The following is a 16,888-nucleotide window of genomic DNA, read 5'->3' as shown; positions in this document are numbered from 1 at the left end:
AGCTTTGAATAAATAAGCTTCTACATCAAAGTAAATATTTCACTAACATACGCACTCGTAATCCTCATTGCATGGAAGATTTGCATAGCACCCACTGGTTCCTGGGCCGCAATAAGCTCCACAAACACATTCAAGCTTGTCACACATTCCTCCAAGGCAATCAAATCCCTCCCGACAATCATCGCTACTCTGGCAGCTATCTCCACATCCTTTTAGCTGTTTAGCCTCAGATCCCATTTTTGTGTTAGTGATGATCAAAGCTGCAAAGAAAACTAAGAAGAAAATCGCCTTCATACTTGTTGGAAAGTATGTTGTCACTAGAGATTGTAATACTTGATGGAAAGTATGTTTTCACTAGAGATTGGAATGTGTGGAGTTTATATAACACGTGACATACTAACTTGATCAAAAAAGCTTGAGCTACCAACAACCTTCTGTCATGTAGTGTTTGTTGGTTTCTTTGTTTTGGATAATCAAGATGCAAGTTGACAAAAGTCTTAGGAATAGCAAGATTTTACTAATTCAAATTAATGTGTGATTATTCAGCATGAAAGTCAGCTTTGTAATACCTATGTTAGTATTTTAGTTATTCCACTTTTGGGTTTAGAGATTATTGTAAAGTATCTAGAAAAACTTATTTTGGTTTGGCTTAGGAGAGAGGTTAAATATGTGGTTTTAAAACGAATAGGCTAAGCCATAAAATATTCTGAAATATCTTAGTGGTTCGTGTCTTTCTTTAAAATTAAGCTTACCTGGACGAATAGCCACGTGGCAGTGTCATAGTGGACGCACCCATTTGTCTTTAGGGTTAGATTGGGGGCGATGGTGATGGAGTTGCCGCCAATGGATCTGGTGACTAAGGTGCTCGATTCCTCTGATCTCACCGGTGAGAAGGCTGTGGTGGCCAAGATGATGAAGGAATTACAGGAGAAGCATCCCATACAGCTCCAGTACGACGCAGATGTCTTGCTCCACGCTTTGTGTAAACCCTGGGAAGTGGTAAGCAAAAAATTCTATCTCGTAGTTGGATGCCTCTCCTTTACAAAAGAAAGTGATTTTTCTCACTTTCCATCTGTTTTTTTTCTTTCTTTCTTTCTTTCTTTCTCTCCAGGGTGGTCACGCTTACGATTTTAAGAAATGCCATCGCCAATTAAGAATCACCGATCCATATCAAACTTATTCGACAGACCAAGTCTTGCTTCAAGTACGTTTCTCTCAAGCTCATGAAAGTTTTCATTTTTATTTGTTTTTCCAGTGGCACGAGAGAGTAGTAGCAGAACGAGAGGCATGGAACAGGCAAAGGCAGCTCAAAGCACACATGCTCTTCCTTCTTTCCAAGCTCCAAGTTGCGGAGAGGCAGCGGCGTCGCACCATAGGTTCACAAGCACTCTATCTCTCAATCGTCACCGAGCTGCGTTGAGGTTTTAGTCAATTCTATAGCGAGCCAGATGAGGTGACGATTTCACAACTTTCGTCGTGAACTAACATCTCGCTTCTCGTGTTCTTCCATTTTTCTTCGTCCAGAGAAGCGAAGACTTACGCATCCCGAAGAGGAGCCTGCTGATTTCAAAGAATCGAGCGACAACTTAAGGCTCTTGATCGATACGTACTTCGCGAAGAGACCCTCGGAGCTTAAGTTGCTGGAGCCAGTGGCGGAGGTGATTGTCAAGCCAGAGGATCCTCCCGCCGAGCCGGCGACGATGATAGTCAAGCCCGAGGAGGATACTTCCACTTCCAAAGATCCAGCAGTGCTAGTCAAGCCGGAGGATCCTCCAACCGAGCCAGCAACATTGCTACCACTTCGCAGTACCACGCCCAAGATTGTCATGGAAGTTCCAAGCCCAAGAACAGGTTCTTCTTTCTCTTCTTTTCGTTGGTGCTGGAAGGAAAAAAACTGTTTTCATGTTTTTTCTGTGATGCAAACAGTGGCTTTGAGGCAGGAAGTGAAAGACCTCGATCTGTTCGACGAGAAGCTCACGCCACCAGAGCCAGAGGCACCAAAGAAAAAGAAATAAAAAAATCTTCGTCCAAATAAACAAAGAGATCCTTCCATTGTCTTTGGTGCTTAACACAGGTAAACGATGTCCTTCAGGTTGAACGTCGTATCGTCTCCGTGCCAAAAGTTCAAGTCCGCGGCTCTCTCAGATGAGCAAACATTTGGGTTTGGACATAGAAATGGCTGATTGATAATTTCTATATGCTCTCCATCAAAGAGACATATTTTACAAATATTTTTATCTCATGTCTTGTAAGAAAGAAAAAGGTGGTAAAACAACAATATGGTGCTAGAGAAGCCACATCCAACTCGCAACCTCACCAACAAAAACGCCACTAAGAAGAGCAAATACTAGAATGTTGCCCAGTGCACTTTGTTCAGATACCTGTTCTAACAACAAAAGTTAAGCAAGACTGCATTTGTATTTGCTAGTACCTTGTAGCCTTTGGGAGCGTTTACAAACACGCAAACGCTGAAGTGGCCATTTGATGTCCCAAGAAAAAAGCAAAGGACTATTGTCCACCCTTCATACTGGCTTCCAAAGTAAAAAGCAGGAACGAGTGCGAACCTTACGAGGACCAGCCAGAAGAGCATTGTCCTGTTTTTCAGCTTCAAAAAGTTGAGGCATATGAAGTATCGACCAGCCATATCCCCAACATTAAATACTGTAACCAGTGTAACCACGTACCTGCAAAAGTGTTATTCAAGGATCGAATAAAAACTGATCAAAGAATTGGTACCATGATCCTAGCTGGAGTGTTTGGCTATGCTTCGCTAGAATTCCTGGAAATATTGCTAGTGTAACCACGTGAATGATGAAGATGTTGAACACGTAATCCAGATTGGCTTTAAGGAGTTTTGTGTTGCTTAGTCTTGGTTCCGTTTCTATTGCCTCACTTTGGACCCGTTTTGTAAAGCGTGGGAAGACAAAAATGTAAAGTACCACACAAACCAGCTCAACAATTGCGGAGATAAAGAAGAAAGCAACTGCAAGAATAAAAAAATCAAATCGAAAGATAAAGATTCTATTTCTTGACGCTTACGAGCTCCTTTTCGTAGTCCAGCTCTATCTTCTGTAAATGAAGCTTTGGTTATTAGCCTCATGCATGATGTAGCAACACCAGAAGCAGCTACACCTGCAGTAAAAGACTGAAGATTGTATTATATGATTAGTTATCTGCAGAAAGCAATCACATTTTGAGATACCTGCAAAAGTCCGGTGTGGGTGTAAGATAGCACCCCGACAACTCCAGCTTCAACGCAGCCTCCAGATGCACCAAACAATGCAGTGCTGATGCATACGCCAACGTAGGTTCCAAAGCTCCCGAGACCCGAAGAGGCTAGATCGAGCTGAAATAGACAAAAAGTTTAACTAACTGTTTATCCTTCAAGATGATCTAAACTTACGACCGGGATGAAGAACGAGACGAAAAAGAAGAGCCAAAATCCACATACAACGCGGTACTGTGTGATGATCTCTGATTCAAATGCAGTCAAAATTCCCACCACAAGCATGGAAATAGGCTGATAAACAAGTGGAAGAACTCGGGATGGATAGTAATCCTGCAAAAACAAACGCAAATTGAATATAGAATCAAAGTTGCCAGGCATTGTCATACGGAGAAGACTTGTAAATAATAATCCATAGCAGACAGCATGCTGTTCCATGTCAAGACAGCACCCACGCCCAAAATCCAGCACGTTAAATGCCCCAACCGCGTCGCTCTTGCTCCAGCAGTGGGCTCCATTCACCTCTGAACCCTATAGCACTTTAAACAAGATAGCGCAGTAGCAAAAAGTTATTGGTCGTTCTTGACTGCCACCGAAGCTTGAGCAAATTACCGGCAGCGCAATCTCCAAGGAATTCGCACCATTGCAAACCAGCACCATTTTTCTTTAAAAGCACCAGAAAATTCTACCTCGTGGTCGGACGGAATCACAAATCCTATATCCCCTGGGGTTATCCAGCACAAGAACTCCGTAAACTCTGTGCCTGGCCACTAAAAGCCTTCTGTCCTTCAAAACCCCGGCTTGAGTCGCAGCTAAGAGTGCATGGCTAAGAAACACGAAACCAATGCGAGAAAGACCAACGTCTTGAGACTGATATTTGTTTCTCACTCTCTCATCGTCGCTGTTCCATCGGACCCGGTGGTGCTCAAGGATTGCTCTTAAATCGTGATTGTAGAGCAGCAGTACACGTTCCGAAACGAGCAGCAGGGAAGTATCAACTACCGGATGCTGCCAGGCTCGAGCTCTGGCGAAACAATATCAGTATCAGCAAGGGCATTTTGTAGGAATGGAGATATGTGTAAGTTGTCGTACGGCTCGAGCTCCTCAAACTCCACAAGCACCACTTTCTCATATCGATCGAAAGGTGGCTGGAAAACATTGAGTATCTCATCTCGACAGAAGGACTTTCTCGAGGCTGCAGGCAAGCATTCTGGGTGAAGTGGGTAATCAAGGAACAAATTAGGTGTAGCATGCTTAATCACAACACTAATTTGATCTGCCGAGCCCTTTCAAAGATCTCCAAGTTCACATTCTCAGATTCAATGGTTAAGATTAGACTTGTAAACATATTTTATCTTTATTTTTATATCACTATAAATTCTATTAATGTTTTATACTCATATGACATTAATACTTCTTTAGTTTTTACTTTATATAGCAAATAATTATGTCTAAATTTTTATATTGTATAAAAAAATTTAAATTTCACAAGATTCAATTAAAAATGCATTTAGGTTATAGGTTATAAGCTTGAAAACGATCAAAAATTATATATACTACAATTATGTAAATTAAAATGAAGAGTACATAATAAAAAAAAACTTATAAAACATTATTATAAAGGATGATTTACATAAAATTGTTAAAGTTGTCAATTATACTAAAGCAATGAAGAGTATTTTTTATAAATAATAAAAATAATTCACTGAATATAAAATTATATTTGATGAAGAAAATCCTGAAATAAAACTTTATTTTAATTGGATTCATCCAGATTTATAATTTAACTTTTTTTAATTAAAGTTTCTTTTTATATTTAAAATAAAGTATGAAGCATAAACAATGTTTATGCCTTATAAATTAATTTTTTGAAACATTATATATATATATATATATATATATATATATATATATATATATATATATATATATATATAAAATGAATAATGGCATCTAGAATAATGGCATTCATTAAAATAAATAGTATCCAAACATGAATCACACATATGCTACAATATACAAAGGCTACTTAAGATTTAAAAAATAATGGTAAATATAAATATAATTTTATAAATTAAAGTAACTAAATTAGAATGAATCATATATATATACTTATAAATTGTTTTATAGAAATGACTAATAATTTACATTTTATATTTAATACAAATAAAAATTAATATATTAAAATATTATACTTTATTATTCAAATAAATTTAATATCAAATTTTTTAATTTTTTTAATTTAAAGAGATATCATACATCTGAGCTTTAAAAGTTAAAAACTTTTAAAGTAACAAAAGAAGATAAGAGCACATTAGAGCTTACCATTAAAATTATATATGATATGTTCTTTATTTCAAGTTTTTTATATAGTTTAAGTGAAAGAGTTTATGCATGATATACAAACGAACATGGGTGACAAAGAGTAAGAAAAATTCTTCTTTTACTCACATCATTCGAAATATTTTTAACTCAAACTTTTTGTTATGGATAAATGTTTTGAACAACCATTAAAATATCTCTTAAGCTCCAATAATATTTACTTTGGTAGAAAATAAAATATTTTATCAATTGAGTTATACTCTTTAGATGAATAGTTAAATAATTTTAAAATTAAGAATGAAAAAGTTATTAAAGATTATTTTTCCTTTACAAGCACGTTTTTTGTTTTTAATTTGATTAATAAACTAAGTAAATAAAGAAGAACAATAATACATACCTTAATACAAAATTTTCTTACCTCAATGAGATGGCAACGTTGCTTTGGAATGGAATGTGATGAGATCCTCCAATCACTGCGGCGCAATCTGGACATCTCGACTGCTCCATTGGACGGCCACACTCTCCGACCACATAGATGTGACCATTCGGGCATTTGTACCACGTACCTCCAACGCTCCCAAGCGCGGCTCTCAATTCCACCGCTTCAATCTCCACACTTCTCTTCATCTTCTCGGCCTCACTCTTGATCCTCGCCGCGCTCTCGTTCCCGGGATCGTGCCTTAGCACCGCCTCACAGATCGCCACCGCAGCCGCAAACTTTTGCAGATTTGTGAGCGCCAGAGCCCACTGCACCATCGCCTGGATCGCGAGCTCCACACCGGCGTTTGCGACGAGATCACTGGGTGTAACGTTGCTTGGAAGAGGAGTGTAGCTGCTCGAGCTCGAGGTGTCTGATCGAATTTTCGAGATCTCGGACGAGAGTGGGCTCGACTGGACGATCAATCTCAGATGGTCGATTGCTTTCTCGAAGTCTTTAGCCTGGCAATACGCTGTTCCAATCCCAAGGTGGGCCTGGAAGAGCCCCGACTCGACCTGGATCGCCTCGGTGAAGAGTTCTATGGCCGCCGAGTGATTCTTCTTCCCGAGGTGCTGGAATCCCTGGTTTGTCTTGTAATTCGCCATCACTCTCCTCTTGACTTGCTCGATCTCTTGGAGCTTTGCTTTGACGATGTTTGCGTAGCGGTGAGTTATCCGGATTGGAGTCTTGCATAGCGGGCTGGGGAAAGAACACGATCAACCAAGAAATCTAGCATGGATCAAACTCTTCTTACGTACCAGGACTTGAGAAGGATCGCCGATTGATTGTCGTCCGACTCCATCCATCGATCCAAAGTCGACACTTCAAACAAATGGCCGCAATCTTGGAGCTGGATGAATCGATCAGATCTATCGCTCTCCCCCAAACTTGTGAGCGAGATTGGATCTCGAGTTTCTGGATCGCAAATCCGGCACTTCGTCGGGCAAGGCTCGCCGCAAAGCCCAATGCATCGATGGCGACACGTGGAAAGCCGCCTCCTACATGGCATGTCGCACCGTCCGCGCTGGCATGTTTCGTGGCACTTTAGCTCGCACTTGAGGGTGGCGGCATCTCCAGGAGCATCTTTCCCGACACGGCCGACATGGCTCTCCACAACGCTTGGAGCACTGGCTGTGGACGCAGCGCTTGTCGCATGGTCGCCGACAAGGTGGGCAGGGGACCGAGCAACTGTCCTGGCAGAGGTGACCGCAAGGAAGATCCCGACCGCATCTTTGCTGGCATGTAATATGCTTTTCTCCACGTTGGCACCGCCCACACGTCCCCTTGCACCGGTGCTGGCAGCCCTCTAGGATGGCGTCACATGGCACACTGCATGAGAAGGTGGCGGGGTCGTGGAAGCATCTCATCCGTTCCCCATGTCCACATGGCAGCTCCCTGACCACCGATTCGCAGCATTTGGTCTCACATGGCCTTCCACAGCTGCTCGGGCATGAATGGCCGCAAGGGAGAGGTCTCGGGCAGGGACTCGAGCACGCGACCTCTTCTACCTTGCTCGCGCATGGAATCCTTTGCTCGTGACCACAGCTAGGGTTTATCTTCGCGACGAGGATCTGGCAGGGCCGGCAGGGGCGATCGCCATGGCAGAGGTTGGCGCAGCTATGGCCGCATTCTTCTCGGATTTTCTCGCATTGCTTGGGACAGATCACGGCGTCGTGCGATCCCGGATGGCATCGTCTCGGGCAAGCGTGGCCGCATTCGAGCTGGAATTCGCAAGGTCTGTTGCATCCGCCATCGCCGACGAGGCGGAAATCTTGGATCTTCCGGACCGGGGTCTCGGTGTCGGGGTGATTCTGGCAGCGCAGCACCAGTGCATCACCGATCGAGTGCTGCTCCTGGAGGATTTCGAGGATCTTGCGCCAGAGATCGCTCTTCCGGGTCAGTAATTCCGCGTTGCCAAAGATGTAGAGGCCCTGGCGGGCTCGCGAGAGAGCTACATTGACCCGGTTGGCGATGTTGAGGAAGCCGATCTTTCCAGCGCTTTCTTTGTCCGGGATTATGTTGCTCCTCACCAGCGAGAGAAGGATTATCGTGTTCTCCTCGCCTTGGAACTCGTCCACACTGGACACTCGCGGCAAACTTCCATCAGCTCCAGGACCATCTATGGAAGATGACGAAGACGATGATCCACGATTTCTCCACGAAGGACTATCTGACGACGATGATGATCCACGATTTCTCCACGAAGGACCATCTATGGCGGATGACGAGGAAGGACGATCTGAAGTTGCTCCTTGAATGCTCGAAGAAGTAGCGCCAGATCGAAAGAAGCTGTGCTCCGCCAACCTCCGCTGGATCTCCTTGACTTGTCCCTTATACATGGCGAGGATGGTCACGTCCTTGGCATCGTAGCAGGCTTGGTTGAGAAGATAGACACAGAGCTCCACCACGAGTCCGGCTTCAGTGGGATTGATCTTGGTCGCGCCATCTTCTTCGTCGCCGCAATCCTGCTGCTCGAGAGCTTTGTGATCCAGGAAGAACAAGCTCGACTTCATGCCTTTGATATCCTCGTACTCGGAAGCTCTGGCATGGTCCTTCAAGCTGGGATAGATGGTGCCAGAGATGAGCTTGGAGATGCAAGGCTTCATCCTTCGCTGGGTTTGGAGCATTACGTGCTGGATTCCATTCTTCACCATCCGCTCGAAGAGAGAGACCTCGAGTTTGTGCTTGGTGGCGAGCTTGTAAGTCGCCACAGAAGGACGGAGCTGCAAGTGATCCCCGATGAGAATAAGTTGGCGAGTGTGCTGCGTGAGGCATGCAAGTACGTGACTCTCGAGCACCTCAGCCGCTTCTTCGACGATGACAATCTCTGGCTGGAGAACGGCCAGCATCTCGTTCAATCGAGCAGCCCCGGTCGTCGTCATTCCCACAACTTTGGATTTTCTCAGTATCGAGAGCTGGATTTCTCGCTGGGCTTCCTCGTTCGCCTTGCAAGCGGCGAGGTAGTTAAGGGTGTGCCGGGCAAGTTGGCGGCGAGCTTCGGTGTGGATCTTCAGGAGCCAGTACTGATGAAGCCTTCGTCTTTCTCTCACGGGAAGGCTCCACAGGTCGGGGTCGTCAACAAAGACATCCAGTGGGATTTCTTCTTGGATTTGGTTGGAGGAACTGGCTGCGTCGAAAGAAGCAGCAGGGACAGATTGGTCTTCATCTACCTCCACAACCTTGCGCTTGCCGCGATCCGCCTGCTGATCCGGTGGAGCAGCGATCGTCTCGACAATCGGAGCTTCAGGGTTGGTATCGTCCCTTACTTCGCATTTTTTCTGGAAAGTCTCAGCTAGCCAGCCTCGGATCCTCGCACTAAGCGCACTGCCTTCTTCGTCACTTTCTGCTTTTGGTTCCTCTTCTTCTTCCATCTCCGATCCAGTATCTGTTTCTGCCTCCTCCTCACTTGAGCTCTCATAAACATTCCCATGGTCAGCTGGCTCCTGATCCTCGTCCTCGAGGAGATCAAAACGATTGTAGTTCTTCTTGTCCTTCAGTGTCACGGACTTCTTCTCAAGTGCCACAGTCTTTCTCTGGATGCTTTCCCCCTCCAGCCAAGCCTTCACCCCTCCAGGTCCATTTTCAAACAAAGCTTTTGACTGTTCATACGTCGCGATCTCAAGAAGCCGCTCTCTCGTCACGTACTGAAGCTCCATTTTCCTCTTGCAGTTTTCGATGGCCTCTTCGAAAGTTTCCATTCCACTGGCAGAAGCCATGGACATTCGTACCAGAGGTGGGCTCAACTTACAGTCCTTTCGAATATTTGCGAGAGTGCAACGATCTACAGTCTTGCTTTTTGATCCCGCGCCAACACGAACAACTCTAGTCTCGAACTCCATCACTTTCTCCAGGAACTGATCCAGTGCATGGTTTGTGTAGCAGACAATGAGGATTGGACCGTGAAGGACACCCGGTTGTTCCTGTTCTTGGCTGGCGCGCCGACCTTTCCAAGGTGACGTGATATCTGGCCTTGCACAGCTTTCGCTGAAAAGATTTGCTAGCAGTGCTCGCACGATCAAGAGGCCAACGAAAGTCTTGCCAGTGCCTGGAGGTCCTTGAATGAGTGCGAGTCTCTTCGTCAAGGCATGCTTGATCGCTGCTTTCTGGCTCGCATCCAAGGTACAAGACGGCCAATCCGGCCACTCCTGAAGTATGTGAAATCTGGATCGCCCGAGTTCTTCTTTTATTTCAGGAAACGTAGCCTCGAAGTCGTAGAAGTCTCCTCCAGCTCGGTGCACCAAGTATGACGGTGGCTTTACCTCTTGATCCAGCGCGATAAGGTTGTCATTGAACGGTAAGCATTCCATTTCTTCTTTCTGCAGCACCTTCAAAACGTGGCAATAAGCTCCAAAGTATGCTCCTGTAGATTCGATCATCGTATACGCTGTTTCCTGGAGCTCAGCACCATCGAGTAAGATCACGTCGACAAGTCCTTGGGCCAGCTCGTCTCTCGATGCTACCGTTCCAAAGACTACCGACCTCTGGAAGTTGTCGGGACTGAAGCATACCAGCGCTTCGAACATGAGACGCTTCGAGTTTTTCCAGTCCTCGTCAACCATTCTTCGTCGCCGCGTTCCTCGAATATCGAATCTCACTCTCGTTGCAATGCCTTCTCGGACGAGAGCCACCTGTATCGGTCGGACGTTCTCATAGACTCGGACGTCCAGGCGGCCTTTCGCTCGGTTTTGGTGCTGCTTTATACCGTTCCTCAGCGGCTCGATGAAGTCTTCTCTCGTGAGCCTGAAGTGAGTTTCCAGATACTCCGTCGCGGAAGAATAACGAGTGTCTGTCTTGTTCACAGGCACTTCTGATGGAGCGACAATGTTGAGCAGCTCTGGGGTGGTGGGGATGATAGGCGAGCTGCGGAACTCCGATCCCTGCACAAGGAGAAAGATCAGTACTTCTCTTGGAGACAACAAGGTCTTAAAAGACTTGCCTGTAAGCACGCATCCGGGTATGCTGCCGTGAGTTTGAGCCGGAGCCTTTGCTTGTGTTCTAACAGGGCCGTCGTCTTGTTTGCGAGCTCCACTTTCAACGGACATTCGGGAACAAGATCCAGAGAATCCTTGATCTCGTGCAGAGGTACGTGCTTCCAGCCATCGAGAGTTCGTTGCTGAATCTCTTCTGCCAAAAGCAGGAACGGCTCCAGCTTCTGCGCGGTCGGGGGTGTGAGAGTGTTGATGTGAACCTGGAGATCTTTGAGGAAGCTCGATCCAAGCAGCGAACCGAAGATCAAGTTGGTGTTGTGCTTGAGCATGCTGCACCGGATTCCTTCCTTGGTCAGCAACTTCACCAGCATGTTTGCCGACTTGAGGCCGAGATGCGGACTCGAGAGAACGTTTTGAAGCGCTTGGAGTCCTTCCGCCGAGCTGAGATACTCGATGTTGTCGGTCGAGTGCTGTTCAAGCTGCGTGATCAGCCACCTTTCGATGTGAGGCCCCGAAGCAAAGGTGGTGCTTGTGGCGTTCGAGGAGCTCGAGCCGTGCGAGAACCTACACAGGTGTCCATTCCTGCAATGCCCTCGCTGAAAGTAGTGACATTGTTTCCTTTCTTCTCTTCCAGAGCTCCTGGACGGTGGTTGATACTTTCCCACTGCTGCTGGCTGCTGCTGCTCTACGGTCACTCTTCCAGAGCTCCTGGCCGGTGGTTGATACTTCCCCGCTGCTGGTTTCGGAATGGCTGGCTGCTGCTGCTGCTCTACGATAACGAATTTCTCCGCTGCTGGCTGCTGCTGCTCTACGATCACGAACTTTGGCATGCGGCGCTTGGAAGCGCAGTCCTCGAGCACGAGAGCCAACTCCAGATCCGATGGAACGGCGACGAGCTCCTTGGTGTCGTCCTCGAACATGACGGCGGCCGGGGTTTGCAGCCTGTCAAACGTTTCTCTCGCGACTGTGAGAAGCTCCGCGAGGCTTTGGTGCTCGGCGAAGCGGACGAGTCGAGTGGTTTCATGGTACCGCAGCTTCACCAGGCGATTGGACGCGACCTCCTGCTGGGATGGAAAGTGGTCATCGAGGCAGCAAAGCTGGCAGCAAACTTTACCTCTGGAGCGCTGGTTGACGACGATGATCCATCTCCAGCTACCAGAGCACTAAGATTCAACGGAAGAACAACACGGCCATGGCGCTTCTTCGTCTCTCTCGACATCGCAGCGATGGGGAGTGAGAGAGCTTGGTTGATCTCGATACGTTGGTCTCGATCGTGGTTCTTTGTTTCGCGCTGAGGTGGCTAGCAGTCTTGCATCAATGGGAGAGACTAGACATGCATTCTTATGATTTAGCTATAGATGCCAACCTTGTAAGCGGGAGATTCGATTGTGAAAGTGAAAGCTACCGTGGTTTCACGAATTGTAGCGTCAGGGATGACGTGTCACAGCTAGGTCCTACGTGGCAATCAGTGAGCTTATAAACCAATGCCGTTATACTATGATTAGAAAACCATACCTTTAAATTAGTATTATTTGAGTCGGTAATGAACTATAGATGAAAATGACAATTTATTAGTTAACAAAACCGCGCGTCCAACGAGGCGTTGAACCATTGATAGATTTTCTTGGATGACAAAAAGAGTGATTTTCGCGACGCTCGTCGCTATCCAATCTATCCGTCTGTCTAGACATCTATATACTATACATGCTTTCCTCAACACGGTGATCTAAATCCCATGTAGTCACCCCGCTCATACTGCTTCCACACGTCCATCCCCCCAAAACCAGCCATGAGAAGCGCGCTCAATCCCATGACACTGGTCACCAAGAACACGATGATGGACGCGCGGCCATACCTCTGGATGGCTCTTTGCACCACCAAAAGCCCCACCAGCGAGAAGACGAAGCAAATCCCCGAGAACCACAGCGCAAACTCCACGGGGATCCTTCCCATGAGCCAGTACTGTGCCACCGACAGGGACGACGAGAAGAACACCATGAACGCGCTCGTTGCAGCCGTCACCTGGTAGGGAGAACGAAGAGTGAAGCTCCATCACGATGGAGGAGGAGCGATGAAACGAGGAGTGTAACGTTACCTGAGGCGGCATTCCCATCTCCAGAAGAATGGGACTGATGAGCATCCCGCCGCCGATTCCCAGCAAGCCACCCAAAATCCCCGCTAGCAATGCCATTAGTGGAAGCGTGAGGTGTGCCCTGTTGGATCGCGACGAGTTCCACTTGCTCGGGTTCTGGATAGATATACGCAAATAACGAAGTCATGAAAAGCCAAGAACAGTATCATAGTTTGCATGGAAAAAGCTGCGAACGAAATCAAAGCTTGCGTAATGACGAGAGAAATGGAAAGGCGCGCAGTGGAGAGATTCGGGCAGCCGAGAAAGCATCCAGGACAAAAGAGAAACAATAAACCAATCAACCAAACATTTGTCCTAGAAAAGTTCCACCAACAAACAAACTCTTAGCACTCGAGACAAGGAACTTCACGTCCGATTGACACGACTACTGACACAAGGCACAGATAACCGGAAGATTTGTGATCTTCTTCCAGGAAGACGATAAAAATGAATGAATTGGAGATGAGAGCTTACCTTTACAGTGGACACGGTGGCTTCCCGGATCGTCCAAACCGTGAAAAGGAGCGTGAGAGGGAGCTGCGATCCCGTGATAAGCCAGTATCCCAAGCCACATTCGTCCAAATGGAAGTACCCCTGAGTGAAAATCTAGCTCTTAAGACGAGAGAATCGAGAAAGAGAGAGAAAAAGAAAGGACCTTACCTCGCTTGTCTTGCTGCCTCGCAAGAGCTGCACGGCGAAGAAGAAGAGCCAGACGAGCAGCAATCCCGCGAGCTTGAGAGCTGGAAACCCTACGGAGCAGCACCCGAGCTTCTCTGAATCGGGAGCTCCCTCTTCTGGCGGATCCATGGCGGCAGCGGCGGCGCGGGGACGACGATGGGGAATTTCGGCGGAATCGAGAAGCGGAGCCTCGGCATCGTGATATTTCGCGCTCTTGCCCTCTCCATCGCTGGAATTGGAACCGGATTCGGCCTTCCAGAGGCGAAATCCGCAGTTGAAGCTCCGGAATGTGACGAACGCGAGCGTGATCGTGAGGAGGAGCGTGATGAGCCAGCCCGGGAACATGAGATTGCATAGAACGCCCAGGCTGATCCCCAGGAGCATGTTTGGCTGCATGAGGAGCGCGGCATCGAAATCTATGAGCGGCCGCTCGTCGTCGAAGGGATCCCGCTGGAAGGCGCTCCACATCATGTTGGCGATCATGCCGCCGAAGATCATGAAATTGGAGAGCACCGCCGCCGTCCTGGTGTTGAATCGCAGCAACAGATTGAAGAGGGGAACGTAGAGGCCGCCGCCGCCGATCCCTCCCGCGCTGGAGACCGCGGCGCCGATTGCCCCGAGAATGGAGGCGATGATCGTCCTGGCGTCGGTGAAATCGACGAGACGGGCCTCGCTGCCATCGCGAAGCAGATTTGGCGAGAAATTCCGGGGGGAGGAGGAGGAGGCTAATCTGCCCGCGGCGGCAGCGATGCACGCGATGAGCGCGACGAATGCGCCGGCGCCACAGCAGAAACGGTACAGATTGGAGCTCATTACCGCGCCTCTCTTTCTTTCTCTCTCTTTCTCTGTGTTAGCCCTAGAAAGAGTTTTATGATTAGGGCAAGAAACAATTTTGAATTTGCTATTAACCAATTTTTAACGAATTGTGTGGCTGTAGTTTAGTGGTAAGAATTCCACGTTGTGGCCGTGGAGACCTGGGCTCGAATCCCAGCAGCCACATCACTCTTTAATTTGTTTTCACTAAAAGCTTGATTTATGTTAATGATTCGGGGTTCAATTTGTTTTCACTAAAAGCTTGATATATGTTGCCGTGGGGTTCAATTTGTTTTCACTAAAAGCTTAATTATTCGCCTGCCGTGGGGTTCGAACCATGACCACAAGGTTAAGAGCGGCTTATACTTGATTTAGAGGTCAGTTTATTATTGTATATAATTAAGACTTGAAACTATAAAATAAAGAATATTAAATTTAAAATTATATTAGAAATAATAGTTAGTGTGAAAATGTTATGCAGGTAATTACCCTGTGGCTGCTGCGATTCGAGCCCAGGTTCTCCACAACGTACATCATGTGGGCTAAATCTTATTATTTAGTGCAAAACAAAGCAGTTTAAAAACATATCGGAGCCAGGTTTCGATCCTGGGACCTGTGGGTTATGGGCCCACCACGCTTCCGCTGCGCCACTCCGATTCTGTTTTCTCTTATCTTTCTTGGCTTATATTTCACCCCGCCAGTGTTATTAACCTCGATATCTTAGCAAAAGTTCCTTAAATATTGTGAGTATAAATGGATCGAGACCAACGCATTTCTTCGTCCCTCTCTCATTCGGGATGGCGAGAGACACGAAGAAGCGCCACATGTGGCAGTGTTGTTCTTCCTGTGAATCTTAGTGCTCTGGTGGAGATGGATCATCGTCGTCAACCAGCGCTCCAGAGGTAAACTTTGCTTCTACTTTTGTTGTCTCAATGACTTTCCGTCCTAGCAGTTCCAATCGCCTGTACCATGAAACCACTCGTCTCGTCCGCTTTGCCAAGCACCAAAGCCTTGTGGAGCTTCTCATAGTCTCCAGAGAAACATTTGACAGGCTGCAAATCCCAGCCGCCGTCATGTTCGAAAGGAGCTCGTCGCTGTTCCATTGGACCATGCTTGAGGACTGCTCTTCCAAGTTTCGCGTGCCAAAGTTCGTGATCGTGAGCAGCAGCAGCCAGCCATTCCGAAATGAGCAGCGGGGAAGTATCAACCACCGGGTGTCAGGAGATCTGGAAGAGAAGAAAGGAAACAATGTCAGTACATTCAGCGAGGACATTGCAGGAATGGAGACCTGTGTATGATCTCGCACGGCTCGAGCTCCTCGAACGCCACAAGCACCACCTTTGTTTCGGGGCCTCACATCGAAAGGTGGCTCCCGCGGGGTGTGTCAAGATGTACACTTCGAGGCCAGCTTTGGTGTCGATCTGCAACTTCACCAGCATGTTTTCCGACTTGATGCCGAGGTGCGGGCTCGAGAGAACGTTTTGAAGCGGAACCGAGAAATCACCTCCCGGTGCTTGAAAATTCGAAAGTTGTGAAAATGACGACGCGCGGAGCTTCTCGGCAGAACGACTTCGTTGCCTGAGATTGTCGTCGAAGAAGCTGCTGTGGTGCTCGAGAGTTACTTACTTGCATGCCTCACGCAGCACAGTCGGCAACTCATTCTCATCCAGGTGCAGCGTGGCGACTTACAAGCTCGCCACCAAGCATAAACTCGAAGTCTCTCTCTTCGAGCGGATGGTGTAGAACGGAATCCAGCACGTAATGCTCCAAACCCAGTGAAGGATGAAGCCTTGCATCTCCAAGCTCATCGCTGGCAGCTTGAAGGGCGATCCGAGCGTTTTCAACTACGAGGATATCAAGTCATCCTGGATCACCAAGTTCTCGAGCAGCAGGATTGCGACGACAAAGAAGATGGCGCGACTAAGATTCGAAGCCGGACACCTTATGGAGTTCTGTGTCTATCTTCTCAACCAAGCCTTCTACGATGCCAAGGACGTGACCTCCTCGCCATGTATAAGGGACAGGTCAAGGAAATCCAGTGGAGGTTGGCGGAGCACAGCTTTGAAACATAGGTCTGTCGAAGGTTTAGCTGAATGTCAAAGTTGAAGAAAGCTTTCATTGATGAATAGTTCAAAACTCTCGGTCAGCTCCAGGTATGATAGTTTTTTTTTATAAAAAAAATTTGAAGTACTGCACACTTTATCACCCAGTATAATCATTCCACCAAGTTGGGGGAGCGGAGGCTCCCCTTATGTTCATCCACAAGCTAGGCCCCTCCCCATTCAAGGAGAAGCAACGAGCCTTCTTTAATT

The 16,888-nt window shown here is 47.1% G+C and overlaps 3 protein-coding genes and 2 non-coding genes across 6 annotated transcripts; 3 read left to right on the top strand and 2 right to left on the bottom strand.

The window, feature by feature from the left end:
• The first annotated feature begins 818 nt into the window (after nucleotides 1-818).
• LOC9661328 lies at nucleotides 819-2,126 on the top strand. Of its 2 annotated transcripts, XR_002990665.1 has the most exons (5): nucleotides 819-999; nucleotides 1,112-1,204; nucleotides 1,256-1,453; nucleotides 1,525-1,851; nucleotides 1,927-2,126. XR_002990665.1 is itself a non-coding variant. In XM_024662422.1 (4 exons), exons 1-3 carry the CDS (start codon nucleotides 823-825, stop codon nucleotides 1,418-1,420), a joined length of 435 nt encoding a protein of 144 aa, XP_024518190.1. In that variant the 5' UTR covers nucleotides 819-822; the 3' UTR covers nucleotides 1,421-1,453; nucleotides 1,525-2,126. The 2 variants fall into 2 exon arrangements, 1 of the variants encoding a protein (XP_024518190.1); XM_024662422.1 differs by having other exon boundaries at nucleotides 1,525-2,126.
• Nucleotides 2,127-7,480: 5,354 nt separating this feature from the next.
• LOC112341169 lies at nucleotides 7,481-12,373 on the top strand. The gene is made up of 11 exons (XM_024660852.1): nucleotides 7,481-7,922; nucleotides 8,023-8,270; nucleotides 8,372-9,274; nucleotides 9,696-9,759; nucleotides 9,909-9,978; nucleotides 10,031-10,145; nucleotides 10,219-10,320; nucleotides 10,393-10,771; nucleotides 10,828-11,108; nucleotides 11,164-11,526; nucleotides 11,589-12,373. The coding sequence occupies exons 1-6, from the start codon at nucleotides 7,481-7,483 to the stop codon at nucleotides 10,083-10,085; spliced, it is 1,782 nt and encodes a 593-aa protein (XP_024516620.1). The 3' UTR covers nucleotides 10,086-10,145; nucleotides 10,219-10,320; nucleotides 10,393-10,771; nucleotides 10,828-11,108; nucleotides 11,164-11,526; nucleotides 11,589-12,373.
• Nucleotides 12,374-12,498: 125 nt separating this feature from the next.
• LOC9661199 (sulfite exporter TauE/SafE family protein 2) lies at nucleotides 12,499-14,692 on the bottom strand. The gene is made up of 4 exons (XM_024664530.1): nucleotides 13,746-14,692; nucleotides 13,560-13,679; nucleotides 13,050-13,202; nucleotides 12,499-12,976 (listed from the first exon to the last, which is right to left on the bottom strand). Exons 1-4 carry the CDS (start codon nucleotides 14,574-14,576, stop codon nucleotides 12,668-12,670), a joined length of 1,413 nt encoding a protein of 470 aa, XP_024520298.1. The 5' UTR covers nucleotides 14,577-14,692; the 3' UTR covers nucleotides 12,499-12,667.
• On the top strand, nucleotides 14,691-14,762 carry TRNAH-GUG. Its single transcript has one exon. It is a non-coding gene; the product is annotated as a tRNA-His (tRNA).
• A 399-nt stretch (nucleotides 14,763-15,161) lies between these two features.
• On the bottom strand, nucleotides 15,162-15,233 carry TRNAM-CAU. Its single transcript has one exon. It is a non-coding gene; the product is annotated as a tRNA-Met (tRNA).
• Nucleotides 15,234-16,888: the final 1,655 nt, after the last annotated feature.

Source organism: Selaginella moellendorffii, unplaced genomic scaffold (genome assembly GCF_000143415.4).
Source record: "Selaginella moellendorffii unplaced genomic scaffold, v1.0 SELMOscaffold_2, whole genome shotgun sequence".
In the NCBI taxonomy this organism is placed as follows: domain Eukaryota; kingdom Viridiplantae; phylum Streptophyta; class Lycopodiopsida; order Selaginellales; family Selaginellaceae; genus Selaginella; species Selaginella moellendorffii.
The sequence above is the reverse complement of the archived record's forward strand: the minus strand, read 5'-3'. Positions and strand labels throughout refer to the sequence as shown.

Excerpts from the sequence above, each read along its gene's own strand:
- LOC9661328 (XM_024662422.1), top strand. The coding sequence starts at position 823 with ATGGTGATGGAGTTGCCGCCAATGGATCTGGTGACTAAGGTGCTCGAT. Across the intron at positions 1,000-1,111 it reads TGTGTAAACCCTGGGAAGTG|GGTGGTCACGCTTACGATTT; the intron begins GTAAGCAAAAAA and ends CTTTCTCTCCAG. Across the intron at positions 1,205-1,255 it reads CAGACCAAGTCTTGCTTCAA|TGGCACGAGAGAGTAGTAGC; the intron begins GTACGTTTCTCT and ends TTGTTTTTCCAG.
- LOC112341169 (XM_024660852.1), top strand. The coding sequence starts at position 7,481 with ATGGCCGCAAGGGAGAGGTCTCGGGCAGGGACTCGAGCACGCGACCTC. Across the intron at positions 7,923-8,022 it reads GCCAGAGATCGCTCTTCCGG|CGCTTTCTTTGTCCGGGATT; the intron begins GTCAGTAATTCC and ends CGATCTTTCCAG. Across the intron at positions 9,760-9,908 it reads CATGGACATTCGTACCAGAG|ACAATGAGGATTGGACCGTG; the intron begins GTGGGCTCAACT and ends TTTGTGTAGCAG.
- LOC9661199 (XM_024664530.1), bottom strand. The coding sequence starts at position 14,576 with ATGAGCTCCAATCTGTACCGTTTCTGCTGTGGCGCCGGCGCATTCGTC. Across the intron at positions 13,680-13,745 it reads GAGGCAGCAAGACAAGCGAG|GGGTACTTCCATTTGGACGA; the intron begins GTAAGGTCCTTT and ends ATTTTCACTCAG. Across the intron at positions 12,977-13,049 it reads AGATGGGAATGCCGCCTCAG|GTGACGGCTGCAACGAGCGC; the intron begins GTAACGTTACAC and ends TCTCCCTACCAG.